The 17,182-nt window shown below is 45.3% G+C and overlaps 1 protein-coding gene and 1 long non-coding RNA gene across 5 annotated transcripts in view; one reads left to right on the top strand and one right to left on the bottom strand.

Moving 5' to 3' along the window:
- The first annotated feature begins 1,682 nt into the window (after positions 1-1,682).
- Positions 1,683-5,831, top strand: LOC123330722. Its single transcript, XR_006546801.2, has 2 exons — positions 1,683-1,740; positions 5,107-5,831. It is a non-coding gene; the product is annotated as an uncharacterized LOC123330722 (long non-coding RNA).
- A 2,834-nt stretch (positions 5,832-8,665) lies between these two features.
- The window catches only part of RASGRF1 (Ras protein specific guanine nucleotide releasing factor 1), a 102,557-nt gene continuing 94,040 nt past the window's right edge, over positions 8,666-17,182 (bottom strand). For 2 of the 4 annotated variants that reach the window (XM_044932836.2, XM_025271092.3), the window contains 3 exons: positions 15,876-15,993; positions 13,367-13,435; positions 8,666-9,999 (listed from right to left, as the gene is read on the bottom strand). In XM_044932836.2, coding sequence (XP_044788771.1) covers positions 9,907-9,999; positions 13,367-13,435; positions 15,876-15,993 — 280 coding nt within the window. In that variant the 3' untranslated portion in view covers positions 8,666-9,906. Of the gene's footprint in view, positions 10,000-13,366; positions 13,436-15,875; positions 15,994-17,182 lie in introns of those variants that run through there. The other 2 variants (XM_044932838.2, XR_003105115.3) reach the window with 2 other exon arrangements.

Below are 17,182 nucleotides of genomic sequence, written 5' to 3'. Positions count from 1 at the left end.
GTGTCTGGATTCTATAATGTAGCATAATGTTTTCAAGGTTCATCCAACTTATGGAATGCATCAGCGTTTTGCTCCTTTTAAAAGCTGAATAATATTCCATGGTATGCGTACCGTGTTTTGTTTATCCATTTAGTTGTTGATGGGTATTCGGGTTGTTTTTACCTTTTGGTTATTTTGAATAATGCTGCTGTAAACATTCATGTACAAGTTTCTGAGTGAACACACGTTTTTATTTCTCTTGGGTATACACTAGGAGTGGAATTAGTGGATTATATTGTAATTCTATGTTTAACTTTTTGAGGAAATGCCAGACTGTTTTCCACAGTGACTGAGTGGCTGCACCATTTTACATCCCACCAACAATGTATGAAGATTCCTATTTCTCTCTTGGAGAATTGTTATTTTCTGTTTTGTCTTTGTCGTTTGTCATCACCATCTTAGTGGGTGTGAAATAGTATCTCATTGTGGTTTGTATTGGCATCTCTTTAATGACCAATGTGGGGTTCCCTTGTGGCTCAGCTGGTAAAGAATCCACCTGCAATGTGGGAGACCTGGGTTTGATCCCTGGGTTGGGAATATCCCCTGGAGAAGGGAAAGGCTACCCACTTCAATATTCTGGCCTGGTGAATTCTATGGACTATATAGTCCGATGCCGGGAGCCGGCATATTGCATATTGAGTGCATATTGCATATTGAGTGCAGCACTTTCCACAGCATCATCTTTCAGGATCTGTAATAGCTCAACTGGAATTCTATCACTGCCGGGAGCCAGCGTGAGGAACTCCACCCATGACAAAGGTCATGAGGAAGGAGGCTCGGCATACGCAAAGGCGGGATCGAGCCTCAGGAGTCCCCCTGGAAATTCTCGAGCATCTACCCCCAAAACCAGAGTCTGCCTACTTTCTGCTTTGTGCTTTCACCTACACCTCTGACTTTACGGGGGCTGTCCCCCACTACCTCTCTCTGAAAAAAGAGTTAGCTTACAGCTCCAGTTAATAATTCCTGGGTGTGACAGTGTTTAACCTACAAACTCCTTTGGAAATCCTCTAGCCTGCCTGAATAGGTTTTTCCAGCCACATGTGATTGTTCAGAGCCTCCCAACTGTGAGAGGCAGGAGATGTTCTAAACTGCCTAAACACAGATTCCTTTGAGTAGTTAAAAGATTGATTAGAAATTGTATTGGTGAAGGGCTTTTCACTTGTTGGGCCAATGTTTGCTGCTAAGTCTCCATACTCCTTACCTACTGTGTCCTTGGCAGTGTATTGATTGATATAATGGGTGTATAGAAATGTAAAATGCAGCTTTGTCCAATGCTTTTTGGGAGGCTGGTGCCTGACTTTGGAATAATCACCTTTAGAGAAAAATAAGTTTCTTAAAATGTTAACAGGCCTCCGGGCCAGAAGATGATGTCAATCACCTGAACTTTTGCATATGATAAGTTTGAAAGCCTGGCTTAGATTAGAACCAGGAACTGCTGTCCTTGCATGACTCCACCCCTTCCCCCATTATCCTCTATGCATACCTTAAGGTATAAAAACTACTTTGGAAAATAAAGTGCGGGCCTTGTTCACTGAAACTTGGTCTCCCCATGTCACTCTCTCTCCCAAATTCCAGCTGAGTCTCCATCTGGAGCGCGGAGCCCACCATGCTTGCTAATTATGCCTGGGCTTCTAAGATCCGACCGGGGAGGCCTCAGTGTCTCCTCTCCTTCGGGAGAACGGAAGGACGCCTGCGGCCTACGTAAGTGGTGCAAACTTCTTGTCTTGAAGTTTTATTGGTCTCCCGCATAAACCAAGCTACTCAGCCTCTTTTCTCCACTGAATTTTCCTACTGAGCTATCCTTATTTCAGCCGCTTTTCTCCACTGAATTTCCTCACTGAGCTATCTTTATTGTATTACTCTTTGTATCCTTAATTAAAGTGTAATTAAGCAGTTGTTTCCTGACCCTCGCCTATGCCGTCTCTCCTTCGAATACCCTGGATCAGCTGGGGCTGGACCCCGGCAGTCCATGGTGTCGCAAAGAGTCGGACACAACTGAGCGACTTTCACTCACTCACTCAATGACCAATGTATATCTTTCCTTTTCTCCTTTGCCTTTAGCATTTCTTCTTTTTTCAGCTATTTGTAAGGCCTCCTCAGACAACCATTTTGCCTTTTTGCATTTCTTTTTCTTGGGGATGCTCTTGTACAATGTCATGAACCTCCATCTATAGTTCTTCAAGTACTCTGTGTATCAGATCTAATCCCTTGAATCTATTTGTCACTTCCACTGTATAATCATAAGGGATTTGATTTAGGTCATACCTGAATGGTCTAGTGGATTTTCCTGCTTTTTTTCAATTTAAGTCTGAATTTGGCAATAAGGAGTTTGTGATCTAAGCCATAGTCAGCTCCCAGACTTGTTTTTGCTGACTGTATAGAGCTTCTTCATCTTTGGCTGCAGAGAATATAATCAATCTGATTTCGGTATTGACCATCTGGTGATGTCCATGTGTAGAGTCTTCTCTTGTCTTGTTGGAAGAGGGTGTTTGCTATGACCAGTGCATTCTCTTAGGAAAACTCTGTTAGCCTTTGCCCTACTTCAATTTGTACTCCAAGGCCAAATACTTCAGGTATCTCCTGACTTCCTACTTTTGCATTCCAGTCCCCTGTGGTGAAAAGGACATATTTTTTGGTTGTTAGTTCCCCAAGGTCTCCTAGGTCTTCATAGAACTGTTCAACTTCAGCTTCTTCAGCATTACAGGTCAGGGCATAGACTTGGATTACTGTCAAATTGAATGGTTTGCCTTGGAAACAAACAGAGACCATTCTGTTGTTTTTGAGATTGCATCCATGTACTCATTTGAATGCAGAGTTTCAAAGAATAGCAAGGAGAGATAAGAAAACCTTCCTAAGTGATCAATGCAAAGGAACAGAGGAAAACAATAGGATGGAAATGACTAGAGATCTCTTCAAGAAAATTAGAGATACCAAGGGAATATTTCATGCAAAGATGGACACAATAAAGGCAGAAATGGTATAGACCTAACAGAAATAGAAGCTATTAAGAAAAGGTGGCAAAAATACACAGAAGAACTATACAAAAAAAAGATCTTCATGACCCAGATAACCACGATGGTGTGATCATTCACTTAGAGCCAGACATCCTGGAATGCGAAGTCAAGTGGGCCTTAGAAAGCATCACTATGAACAAAGCTAGTGGGGGTGATGGAATTTCATTTGAGCTACTTCAAATCCTAAAAGATGATGTTGTTAAAATGCTGCACTCAATATGCCAGTAAATTTGGAAAACTCAGCAGTGGCCACAGGACTGGAAAAGGTCAGTTTTCATTCCAATCCCAAAGAACGCTCAAACTACCACACAATTGCATTCATTTCACATGCTAGCAAAGTAATGCTCAAAATCCTCCAAGCCAGGTTTCAACAGTACATGAACCGTGAACTTCCTGATGTTTAAGCTAGATTTAGAAAAGGCAGAGGAACCAGAGATCAAATTGCCAACATCTGCTGGATCATCAAAAAAGCAAGAGAGTTCCAGAAAAACATCTACTTCTGCTTTATTGACTACCCCTTCTGCTTTATTGACTCTGACTGTGTGGATCACAGCAAACTGTGGAAAATTCTTAAAGAAATGGGAACAATAGACCACCTGATCTGCCCCCTGAGAAATCTGTATGCAGGTCAAGAAGCAACAGTTAGAATTGGACATGGAACAACAGACTGGTTCTAAATCGGAAAAGGAGTGCTTCAAGGCTGTATATTGTCACCCTGCTTATTTAACTTATACGCAGAGTACATCATGAGAAATGCTGAAGCACAAGCTAGAATCAAGATTTCTGGGAGAAATATCAATAAACTCAGATATGCAGATGATACCACCCTTACAGCAGAAAGCAAAGAAGAACTAAAGAGCCTCTTGATGAAAGTGAAAGAGGAGAGTGAAAGAGTTGGCTTAAAACTCAGCATTCAGAAAACCAAGATCATGGCATCTGGTCCTATCACTTCATGGCAAATAGATGGGGAAACAATGGAAACAGTGACAGACTTTATTTTTGCAGGGCTCCAAAATCACTGCAAATGGTGACTACAGCCATGAAATTAAGATTCTTGCTCCTTGGAAGAAAAGCTATGACCAACCTAGACAGCATATTAAATAGCAGAGACATTACTTTGCCAGCAAAGGTCCATCTAGTCAAAGCTACGGTTTTTCCAGGAGTCATGCATGGATGTGAGAGTTGGACTATAAAGAAACTAATCATTGAAGAATTGGTGCTTTTGAACTGTGGTGTTGGAGAAGACTCTTGAGAGTCCCTTGGACTGCAAAGAGATCCAACCAGTCCATCCTAAAGGAAATCAGTCCTGAGTAGAGTACTCATTGGAAGGACTGATGCTGAAGCTTCAATACTTTGGCCACCTGATGCGAACTGACTCAATGGAAAAGACTCTATGCTGAGAAAAAATTAAAGGCAGGAGAAGGGGATGACAGAGGATGAGATGGTTGGATGGCATCACCTACTTGATGGACGTGAATTTGAGTAAACTCTGGGAATTGTGATGGATAGGGAAGCCTGGTGTACTGCAGTCCATGGGGTCTCATAGAGTTGGACATGACTGAGGGACTGAACTGAACTGAACTGAAAGACCAATATTGTCTAACATCTTTTCATGTGCCTATAGGCCATTTGCATATCTTCTTTGGAGAAATGTCTATGCAAGTTCTTTGTCCACTCAAAACAAAAAACAAAACCCCCCACCTATTTATCTATTTGGTTGGGCCAGGTCTTAGTTACAGCATGTGGGATCTAGTGTCCTGACCAGGGATCAAACCTGGGCCACCTGCATTAGGAGTCTTAGCCACTGGACCCCAGGGAAGTCCCATCTTTGACCATTTTTTAAATTGGCTTGTCGTCTTTTTGCTTTTGAGTTGTTAGAGTTCTTTATATACTCTGGATACTAAACTCTTATCCAATATATAATTTGCAGAAAGATTCTCTTTCATTCTGTAGGTGGTCTTTTAACTTTCTTGAGAATGTTCTTCGATGTGGAACAGTTTTTAATTTTGATGAGGTTTACTTTATTTTTCCTTTCACTCCCTTTTCCTGGCAGTCCCACTCTGAATCAGACCTGACAAGAGCATCTCTCACGGGCTAGGTGTGGTACTGGGAGCCGCAGGAGTCAGACCACCCAGACCATGTGGAATCTCACAGGAGGGAAGTGACACAGGTCCTTGACATGAGGCAGAGATCAACCTGAGATGGGTACAGATGAAGCCCCTGATTGGAGAAAATCGGTAAAGGCTTCCGAGAAGGACATTTAAAGAAAAGTGGAAGTGACTGACATAAAAATAAAAAATTGAGAGCAGTCAGTAGTTTGGTCTAACTGGCAGAGAGGGTGGTGCAATTGGAGAGGTAGTGTATGGACATATCCAGGGGCTGAAATGATGTGTGCTTGGTCAAATACAGTGATTCTAAAATGGTCACGTGCTCATATATCACTTGGAGAGCTTGTTCAGATTCAGGTTCAAGAAGTCTGAGGTGGGGCGATCCTGCTTTTCTACCAGATTCCCAGGCAATGCTAGTGTTGCTGGTTCAGGGTTCACAATATGAAGAGTGAAGATGTGGTTTATTCATTCAACAAACATTCTGTGTAGAATGTCATGACATCCCAGGCTTGGTGCTGAGCAGAAGTGGATGAATGAGCCATGTTTTTGCCTTTGTGCAATTTAAAATTTGATAAATGATTTTTTTAAAGCAAACATGAAGATTCTGTTAATTTATAATTTATTAAAGTGTTATTGCTATAATTGAAAATGTTACAGAGACTTTTACATTCAGTCTTGTGTAGAAAGAAATGTGTTAAGGAAAATTATGTGAATAAATATTCCCACGAAATACATCTGAATGGTTAAAAAATACTGGAAGAGAGCTATCAGATAGTGAATGTCTGTTTTAAAGATTAAAAATTTCAACAACAACAAAATGCTAGTAAGCACCATTCTATTTTCTGTTTCTATGAATTTGACTGCTCTAGGGACAAGGCAATGGCACCCCACTCCAGTACTCTTGCCTGGGAAATCCCATGGTCGGAGGAGCCTGGTGGGCTACAGTCCATGGGGTCGCTAAGAGTCGGACACAACTGAGCGACTTCACTTTCATTTTTCACTTTCATGCATTGGAGAAGGAAATGGCAACCCACTCCAGTGTTCTTGCCTGGAGAATCCCAGGGACAGAGGAGCCTGGTAGGAGGCCATCTATGGGGTCGCACAGAGTCAGACGTGACTGAAGCAACTTAGCAGCAGCAGCAGCAGGGACATAATACAAGTGGAATTGTACAATGTTTACCTTTCTGTGATTGGTTTATTTCACTTAGCATAATGTCTTCATTATATCTTGAATGTGACATAATGTGACAAGCTTTATGACCTTCATAAAGCTTGAATGTCTTCAAGCTTTATCCAAGTGGTAGTGTTGGGGTCCAGCCTACCATGCTCCTCCGTCCATGGGATTTTCCAGGCAAGAGTACTGGAGTGGGTTGCCATTGCTTTCTCCGTGAACCCTGTTAACCATTGTTAAAGAAAAACCAGGAAACCCCCTTCTCACAGGTGGCAAACAACGATTGGAAGTAAGAGTCAGGTTGTCTCAGATTAACGATAGCATCTGCACCTGTGTGTTGTAATTGTTAATTCTTCCATGCCTGCATGTTGTAAAACTAATTACTAATGTGTAACCAGTCATGTAGCGGAGGGTATAAAACCGAGTCCCCCGAAATCATCATAGGCCTTGTAGGGAACCGATTCCCCTTGGACCTGCTGGTGTAATAAACTGTTCTCCATTGTCTTGAGTGTCCTCTGAGGTGTGTTTTTGAGTCCAGATTCTACAACAATAGTTTGTGCCCTTTTATTCATTTTTAATTTTATTTTTGGAAGGGCACATGGTGCGGCATGTGGGATCTTATTTCCCTAACCAGGGATTGAACTAACTGAGCCGCCTGCATTGCAAGCTCAGAGTCTTAACCACTGGACCACCAGGGAAGTCCTAGAATTTCTTTCCTTGTAAAGGTTGAATCCCATTCTGTTGTTTGTTTACCACTGGTTGTTTATTGATCTGTTTATACACTTGGATTGATTATACCTTTTGGTTATTGTGAATAAGTTACTATGAAAATGAGTGTACAATTATGTCTTTGAGACCTTGTTTTTTCAGTTCTTTTGGGCAAATACCCACAAATGGGATTGCTGGTGTTACTGCTATTTTTAAATGAATTAATAAATAATTATTTAAAAACTTTCCTGAAGTTTTTCAAATAAAATAACCAGTAGTACAATTATACCTACTGATGTAACCCACTTATATGGTCTTTTTCTGGGAGGGGTCCTTGATAGTTTTTGCGAGTATAGAGGGGTCCATTAGATTAAAGAAACTGGGAACTGCTCATCCAAGGTAGTGGCAGAGGTGACGAAGAGCTGTGGAGAGGTAGTTAGGGGTTAACAGTGCCCGGATCAGGTGACCCTTTAAAGTGAGAGTCAGGGTGACCTCTGGGTTTCTAGCTCGTACCACAGGGAGGGGTGTTAAGGAGACCCGGGGCAGTGGGGGAGTTGATGAGGTCAGGTTGGTCCAGTAGAGTGAAGGGGCCGTAGGGCACCAGGTGGTGGCAGTTTCTGTGTAGTTTGTTTGTTTATTTATTTGGCTGCACTGAGTCTTTGTTGCTGCGAGCGGTGGCTATTCTCCAGCTGTGATGCATGGGCTTCTCATTGCAGTGGCTTCTCTTGTTGCAGAGCACAGGCTCTAGGGAGCGCGGGCTTCAGGAGGTGCAGCTACCAGTCTTGACAGGACAGGTAGTTGTGGCGCACGGGCTTAGTTGCCCCATGGCATGTGGGGTTTTCCCAGATCAGGGCTCGAACCCGCGTCTCCTGTACTGGAAGGCAAATTCTTCACCACTGAGCCACCTGGGAAGCCCTCTAGGTGTTTTGTTTTGAGGAGCCTGGAGGAGATGTGAGCTGCAGTTAGGAACGTGAGGGTAATTTGCTTTGTGTTTCTTCTCTTCAGCCAGGCCATGAGCTCTAGGAGGTCAGGATCAGGGCTGGCTTATAGTTACCAAGGTATGCATGCCCAGAGGCTAGATATAAATTCTTGGGGGGTGGTGGGTGCGTCTGGGTGGTATGGCCATACTCCTGAGACAACTGCAACCCACCTCTCCAGACACTCCTTCCCCAGCAGCCGATGCAGGGGGTGCAGGTTCCATCCCTGGTCAGGGAACTAAGATCCCCACCTCACAAGGGACCCCAAGCAAGGACCACCAGCTGGACCCAGACAACCCATAGAATTGTGCAAAACTGTTTTCAGCTATTAAGTTTTGGAGCTATTTTTTTCCTGCTACAATAGAAAACTGCAACAGTCTCCCTCATCAGACTATGTTGTCGTTGTTCAGTAGCTTAGTTGTGTTTGACTCTTTGCAACCCCATGGATTGTAGCACACCAGGCTCCTCTTGTCTTCCCCCAGAGTGTGCTCGAATTCATGCTCTTAGACATCAGTCTATGAGTTCCCCCAGAAAGCAGCAGTGGGTGCCCTGACCACTCCAGACTTCTGGTCTGAGTCCAGAGCCCGAGAAGGACCAAGTGTTCATCAAAACACTCCTTGAATGAATAAATGAAACCCATCCAAATTCTACCGTTCACCCTGAGATAGAATAGATTTATTAGCAAGAGGTAATCAGGAAACATATATTTTTACAAAAATGGAAATTGTTTTCCAAACAAGCTGTAAGTTGAAATATTATAGGACTTGAAATAGAATTCTCATACCACTAGGTATTGCTTACAGCAAAAAGTTGTCTGTTTGTCGGAGTGGAGCATGCCTGCCACTTCAGAGTTGACCTGTGTTTTCTATACTGTACAATGTAAAAAATAGATGGTAGTATTCACAGAATAAGCACTACAGTACTATATTCCTGCTAGAAGGCATTTAGACAGGACTACAGTATATGCAATAAAAACACTTGGTTATTGAGTTCCTAAATCTACAGTGTGGTACTATTTTTCACAAGGCATACAGACTGGGAGCATCTCAACGTAAGCTTTGTAGTGACCATTAGGCGGCTCAAAGAGGAAAAGTGACATTTTTCTCATGTTCTCGACTTGCAGTGGATGCTGGCCGCCTTTGGCAAAGTCGACACGACTTGGTGTTGTGATTCTGTTTTCCTCGGGAAGTTCTGGGGCCTTGTCCAGGGCTACGGAGACCTATGGTCATGCCCCCTGGTGCTATTTCCAGAGCCGGGAGCGGCATGGCACTGAGGTGGCGGCCTCGAGGGCTGTCGCGGGGCGTGGTTCTCAGCGGACAGGACCCTCTTCCCTCTGGGTCACTGGGAGGTGCGGAGTTTGGAGACCTGCGATTTGGGCTGGAAAAGCTACTCTGGAAATCGGCGTCACCATCAGCAGGAAGATTTGTCGATGACCAGACTCTGGGGTATGGTTCCCCCTCCCGCCTCCCCCCACCCCCCACCCAGTTATCACAACTACATGGAACATGCCGGAGGATGTTGCCTGGCTGACTCAGCCCAGAGGCCTGGGTTGGGGACGGACAGAAGCAGGACGGGCGCCTAAGGGTCGTGTATGCGCGGGGTCTGTTTTCCCTTCGGAGAAGAGTAAGGGGCCAGAAAGGACAGACTGAGAGGACAGTTGATGAAAAGAACCAGGCACTGCAGGAGATGAGGGGTGGGGTGGGCAGACCAAGTCTTAAACGGTGCAGAAATTCGTATTCTGGTTCTATGGGAATCTAAGAACAAGAACGGATTTGTATTCTTGGAGAAGCACATACTAAAGAAGAAAACCCAGAGAAACCAAACGACTATGTACAGTATCATAGAGCATGTGTCCATGGGAGCGGCTGGATCTGGGCTGGGTACCGGCTTCAGGTGGGGAGTTTTGGTTCTATTCGGAGAGAAGACTCGTAGAGGCTTTCTTCATCCATTACAAAAGATTGGTCCAGTAAATACTGGGTTACCTGAGAAAAGGAAAAGAGAAGAAGGAATGCGAGGTGATGCGACCTCCACAATATACTAGGTGGTCACTGACTGTCTCCCAGGAATCAGGCAGCATCACGGGGAGAGGGGCATCAGGCTTGCACATGAGGCAAAGATGCATTAAAAACAATGTGTCTTTTTTAAAATGTTTATGATTTTGCTTCTTTATTATTATTATTTTTTGGCCGCACTGCAAGGCATGTGGGATCTTAATTCATCAACCAGGATTGAACCCGTGTCCCCTGCATTGGAAGGCGGACTCTTAACCACTGGACCACCATTGAAGTCCCTGTTGTGTCTTAATACTATTTTTTAGTATTGTCTTAATTTTTTGTCTTCATAGTAATAGAAAATCACATATGGTTAAAATTACTCTTGACCACCATTCCTATGTGTTAGAAGACATATTTTAGGCTCATATCAAAAAATCGTCTATATCTATGGGACTTGCCTAGTGGTCCAGTGGCTAAGACTTCACACCCCCTGTGCAAGGGGCCGGGGTTCCATCCCGGTTGGGGAACTAGATCCCTACATGCTGCAACTAAGAGTCCAAGTGCTGCTGCTAAAGACCCTTCATGGTGCAACAAAGACCCAGTGCAGCCAAATAAGTAGATACTTCAAAATATAATCATCTCTATCTATGGGCTTCCCTGGTGGTTCAGCTGGTAAAGAATCCGCCTGCAATGTGGGAGACCTGGGAAGATCCCCTGGAGAAGGGAACAGCTACCCACTCCAGTATTCTGGCCTGGAGAATTCCATGGACTGTATGGGCTCTCAAAGAGTTGGACACAAATGAGCAACTTTCACATTCACATGTATATCTCTATATCTAAAATGTCAACTCTAGCATCTAGGTTGTGGATGTATGGGTGTTAACAGTTCTTTCCTGCGTGTGTGCTCAGTTGCTTCAGTTGTGTCTGACTCTTTGTGACCCTATGGACTGTAGTCCGCCAGGCTCCTCTGTCCATGGGATTCTGTAGGCAAGAATACTGGAGTGGGTTACCATTTCCTACTCCAGAGACAGTTCTTTCAGTGTTTCCATATGTTGGAAAAATGTTCCTAAACATCGGGATTATGTAGCATGAGAGAATCCCCCAGGAGCCGACCGTGGAAGCTGAGGCTGTGTAAGAAAGGAGACTCCCTGTTCTTCCCCTCACGAGGCTCACTCCAGGGCAAAATCTCAGAGTGGAAAATCAGGAAGAGTCACCACATGGATTAAACTATTCTCCTTCCTCCACGTGCCCCACTTCATCCAGCTCCCGAGTGCTTTGCTGGACTCCTGTGTGTTAAATGTACGATGAGAGATCAGAGCCCACATCTCACAGTCAGACCCCCACCCTTCATAAAGAATCTCTCCAAGGCTCAGATGGTAAAGAATCTGTCTGCAACATGGGAGATCTGGGTTCCATCCCTGGGTCAGAAAGATCCCCTGGAGAAGAGAATGGCAATCCACTCCAGTATTCTTGCCTGGAGAATTCCATGGACAGAGTAGCCTGGCAGGCTACAGTCCATGGGGCCACAAAGAGTCGGACAGGACTGAGCAACTAAACACTTTCAAGTGTTTCCAAGGTTCAGTGACTTGTCAGTTGTTTGGAGCTAAAGGTTCATGTTTTTCCACAGACACTTAGATCAGGAGGAAGAAAACAATTACATTTCTTAGTATGTAATCGGGAACCTTCTGATAGCTGCTGGAGAAAAATCAAGTCCTTGTGAACTTCTTTGCTAGTTGACCCTCTGCTACTGTGAGGGACAGACCCGGCTGTCTAGGATGCTGACCATTAGTCACCGATGAAAAGGTTACTGTGTCTGACTAATGACTCTCAACCAGCACCTCCAGGAAGATGACCTCAGATTTCACGTCTAGACGAACTCTGATAAAGACATGGCAATCTTAAACAGCTATGGGAAACAGACCAGACTTATTTTTTTCTGTCTTTTAAAAAATTACTTATTTTTATTTCTTGGCCATGCCATGTAGCATGTGGGATCTTAGTAGCCCAACCAGGGATCTAACCCATGCCTCCTGAAGTAGAAGGGTCCAGTCTTAACCACTGGACCACCAGGGAAGTCCCAGGACCAGACTTTTATATCTAGCTAGTAGCTTCATACGAACAGTTCTTTGTAGAGCACAAAATCTCAACCCTCCAAACACTCTGGAAATCATCAGACTGGTCAGTTTTCTCCATCATGAGCATTTGTTTCCCTAAGAGTGTTGCTTCTGTTGAGACTGGCAGCAAACACCACCACTGCAAAGCTGTTAACAGAAGGAGCCTGAAGGGCATGCTTAAGATTTTGCGACCCATAGATTGTAGCCCGTCAGGCTCTTCTGTCCATGGGATTTCTCAGGCAAGAATACTGGAGTGGGCTATCATTTCCTTCTCCAAGTCTAAAGGGCAGTGACATTTATTTGTATTGTACCTTGGAGTTCAAGAGCAAGTTTAAGAAGGGGGCAAAGGCCTAATACGGTGCCTGGTACCTGGTGTATGTTCAATAAGCACTTGCCAAATGAAAGAATGAGTGAATGACAAGGAAAAAACGGCATACTTGATTAAGGCTTCTCTTCCCCCTGTGGCTATCAGTTAAAGACAGAGTGAGTTCATGGAACCTGGCAGGAGACAGGGCAAGTCTATCACAAAGGAGTGCGTGCGTATTCAGTTGTGTCCGACTCTTTGTGACCTCATGGACTGTAGCCCACCAGACTCCTCTGTCCATGGGATTTCCCAGGCAAGAAAACTGAACTGGGTTGCCATTTCCTCCTCCAGGGGATCTTCCCAACCCAGGGATTGAACCCAAATCTCTTACGTCTCCTGCATTGGCCAGCAGATTCTTTACCACTGAGCCGTGTGGGAAGCCCCAAAGGAATATGTGCGTGTGTATGGTCTGCTAACAGAATAAAAAAAAAAAGTTTTGCTGTGCTTGCAAACACACACAAAGAATGAGTGATGCAATTGGCCTTGGGAGGGGAACTTACTTGGAAGCTGGGGGACTTTCTGCTGGGTGCTCTTTCTAGCTGTGACTTTTGAAACTGGTGAGCATTTCGAAAAGATGTGATAAACACGGCCTCTCCTGGCTCCGAGGAGACCAGGCGTGATTCTAAGCCATCCTGTGGCAGGTAAAGATCAGACGGGAGCTATGGGATGACCACAAGCTCTGTCTGAAGGAAGGGGAACTTGTGGCAGGTCAGGGGACAGGACACAGGGAGGAGGGCTTCCTGGAAGAGTGGGGCCCAGGGAATTCAAGGCAGAAAATGCTTGGGTTTGGAGGGGGAGGGGAAGAGGCAGGAAGAACGGGGGTGCCGCCACAGCACTCGTGAGAAATCAGAAGTGACTGCAAATGCTGCCAGCTTACCTTTGCTTGGTGCTCGATCTTGTAGGCAGTTTGTTGAAACTGGCGGATCTCTCGGATGATATGGGATATCTGTGGGAAGGAAGGAGGGTTTTAAATATTTATTTTAACTTATATTGTTATTTATTTGACTGTGACATGTCTTAGTTGCCACATGTGGGATCTAGTTCCCTGACCAGGTTTCAAACCTGTGTCTCTTGCATTGGGAGCATGAAGTCTTAGCCACTGGGCCACGAAAGAAGTTCCAGGAAGGTGAGTTTTAGAAACAATTTGCTCTTAGTATCACCCCCCGACCCCCGACCCCTGCAGAACAGAAGGGACATCAATAGCCATCAACTCAGCCTTTTAATTTACCTCCTGGGAGATGCTACTGAAGCATCCTGATTTTCCTTATACCAGCAACCTGCCTCAAAGGCTGATCCTTGATAAGAATCTATAAATCTATAGGTTATAAGGGGTAACACAGACTATCTGTCCTTCTCTTAATTATTTCACCAAGCACAATATCCTTGAGGTCCATCCACGTTGCTGCAAATGGCAGAACCTCACTCAATTTGTTTATTTATTGAAGTATAGGTGATGCACATTATTATATGTTACAGGTGGACAATACAGTGATTTACAATTTTTAAAGGTTATACTCCATTTGTAGCTATTATAAAATACTGGTTACATTCCCTGTGTTGTACAATATATCCTTATAGCTTATTTTATACATAACATTTTGTACCTCTTAGAACTTCATTCATTTTTAGGGCTGAATAATATTTCAGTGTGTGTGTGTGCACGTGTGTATATATACATATACACACCACATCTTCTCTTGGAAAAGGAAATGGCAGCCCACTCCAGAATTCTTGAAAATTCAATGGACAGAGGAGCCTGGTGGGCTACAGTCCATGGGGTTGTAAGAGGCAGAAACAACTTAGCGATTAAACCACCACCACCACCACCGCATCTTCTTTATCCATTCATAAAATCTATAAAAAACACTGAATCATTATCTCATGTACCTGAAACTGTCACAGTATTGTAAATCAACTATACTTCAATAAAAAGATGCATATTCTGAAATGTAAAACATATATTCAGTCAGAGTACACTAAAGATGATGAAAATTATTTTAAAGACTCACAGATAATATAGTAAGAGAAAATTACCAATAATTTTCTTTGAGTAGTGAAAATAAATGAGTGATTTTGTTGCTAAAAAAAAAAAAATCCTGATGACCCTGATGCTCGGAAAGATTGAGGGCAGGAAGAGAAGGGGGTGGCAGAGGATGAGATGGTTAGATAGCACCACTGACTAATGGACTTGAGTTTGAGTGAACTCCGGGAGATGGTGAAGGACAGGGAAGCCTGGTGTGCTGCAGTCCATGGGGTCAGAAAGAGTCAGACGTGACTTAAGGACTGAAAAACAACAAAAATTACAGTATGTGATTGAGAGAGAAACACATCACCTGATCAGTGGTGCCAGCTTATCCAATATCCTAAAACAGCTCCCCTCAACTCCAGCAACAGCTAAAGGCCACTTTCCATGTGCCACGGTGTGCAAGACCACACAAAGTCTCCCTGTCCCGCCACTAGGGCAGTGCTGCCAACTTGCCCTTGACAGAGAAATCTTACCAATTAAACAAAACCTTAGGAGGAAGCCCATGATACAGAACCAATACAAATAGAGGCTCCCTGGCTGGAGACAACAGGGGAGAAGCATGGGTATAAACAAGGCTCTCTGCTGGAAGGGGTCTTCATCTCCCCTCCCAGGTCCTAGATTTCTCTGGGGAAATTGGAAACCTACTTGCTTAGAAATGATTCGGCTGTGGCCACATAAAGCAAGGGCTTTTCTAGGACTTCCCTCATGGTCTCAGTGGTTAAGAATCGGCCTGTCAATGCAGGGGACACAGGTTTGATCCCTGGTCTGGAAAGATCCCACATGCCTCAGGACAAATATGCCCATGTACCACAACTACTGAGCCTGTGCTTAGAACCTGTGAGTTGCAACTACTGAAGCCCGTGTGCCTGAGAACCTGTGCTCTGCGACAAGAGAAGCCACTGAGATGACACTGCACCCATGCGTAGCAATGAAGACCCAGCACAGTCAAAAATAAAGAAAATAAAGTTAAAAAAAACAAGCAAGTGCTTATCTGAACAACACTGGATGGGCTTGGAATAAAGATACACCTTTGAGGTCAGACAGAGCCCCAGACCCGGCTCTGCCGTTTACTCAGGGGTGATCTTGGGCTGGTCCTGGATCTCTCCCAGCCTCAGCTTGCTCCCCTGTAAGGTGGACAACACCCACTCCTCAGCCTGTAGGCGTTAGAGGAGGGAATGGAGGTACAACTGGCTCAGGGCAGGTCAATGCTAATCGCCACTTAAGGGGGTTACTGTTCTTACAGGAGGAGCTGGGCTCAGGCTCCCCCAAGTCGGCCAGGCCCAGGAGCCAGAGCTCCGGTGGGCCCGGGCTCGGGTTTTGATGACCCCTACCCCTCCCCGCTCTGCTGCAGGGAACTCACCATTCTCATCTTGGAGAAGTTGACCAGGCCGTCCTCCGTGTAGTTGGGCGTACCCTCTTCGATGAAGGCCAGGTCAGTGAGGTACATCCCCAGGTAAGGGACACAGGGCGGGTCGCAACTTTGAAGCAAACGGCATTGACAGAGGTTTTTCACTTAAAACGCTGGCGCCTCTCCCAAGAAGAGACACACCCCTGTGGGTCACTCGCTTTGCTGAATGGAAAGGGGTTTCTATTTGCCAAGAGTTAACAGTAGCGCTTGGGGCGTAATTGCCTGCTGGGCAAGAGGGTCAGTCCTCTGGATGTTGGGGGTGACATGATGCCAGCTGAGGCTTCTCAGTGGACCATCCCCTCCCACCCCAAGCCGGAAGGTCCCCCTCTACCTGTCTGCTCGCCCTCCCAGATAGAGTCCTGGGGGCTTGGCCGCCAGCCCCCACCGGGCTCTCCTTTCCTTTCCATCTCTCCCCTGAAACTTTCCATCGCAATCTCATCCCAGAATCATGTCCTGGGGGTGCCTTGTAGTGCCACCCCCATTCCCGCCAGTCACCCCCAGACACTGTCTCCCTGAGATGTCTCTGCCTTTGTTTCTCGCCCCACTGGGACCTCTGCCCACCCAGGCACTGAGCTACCAGCACAGAAAGCCGTGCTCTCTGAGACCACCGTCCTGGATGTGGTCTGGGCGGGGGTTGATGGCCTTTGTGGGGGATGGGCCAGGCCTCTCTGATCTGTGGCTCTGAAGCAGGGGTTCCAGTCACGGGTCCTTCACGCCCCGTCTGGTGCCTCTTATGGGGTGCTGGGTAAGGGGGTGATGCTGTGATGGCTCTGGTGGTCACTCTGCCCCGGCAGAGCTCCTGACAGCTCCCTCGAGGGACTCCCCACACAGTGCTCTACGGACTCCTCTCAGCTCAGCACACAGCCGCAGCGATCCTGCTTTCTGCCACCTGTCTCCTGGTGGCAACTCTGCCTCTCCAGAGGGGGTCAAGACAGGGAGGATGGTAGAGCAAGGATAGAAACCTGTCTCAGTCCTCTGTCTGCTTGCTGTGTGACCCTGGGCCATATCTTTCCCTCTGGTCCTCAGGCTCCCCTTGTACAACAGCGCTCATGTTAGCTGAGACAATTCTAGGTGATATGAGAGTTGATTTTAGGTGATGCTCAGACACTGTTTAAATAAATCGATTCATATGATGATAAACATTTGATTTTCACCCCCACCACCCAGCATCATGAGTGTCAGCATCATGGTTTTGACACTTCCTAACACTTGCCATTTCCTTCACTCTTTTTTTCTTTTTTGAACAAACAGTAACAGGA

This window comes from Bubalus bubalis, chromosome 20, assembly GCF_019923935.1.
Source record: "Bubalus bubalis isolate 160015118507 breed Murrah chromosome 20, NDDB_SH_1, whole genome shotgun sequence".
Lineage (NCBI taxonomy): Eukaryota > Metazoa > Chordata > Mammalia > Artiodactyla > Bovidae > Bubalus > Bubalus bubalis.
This window is presented reverse-complemented; position numbering and strand designations above follow the sequence as displayed.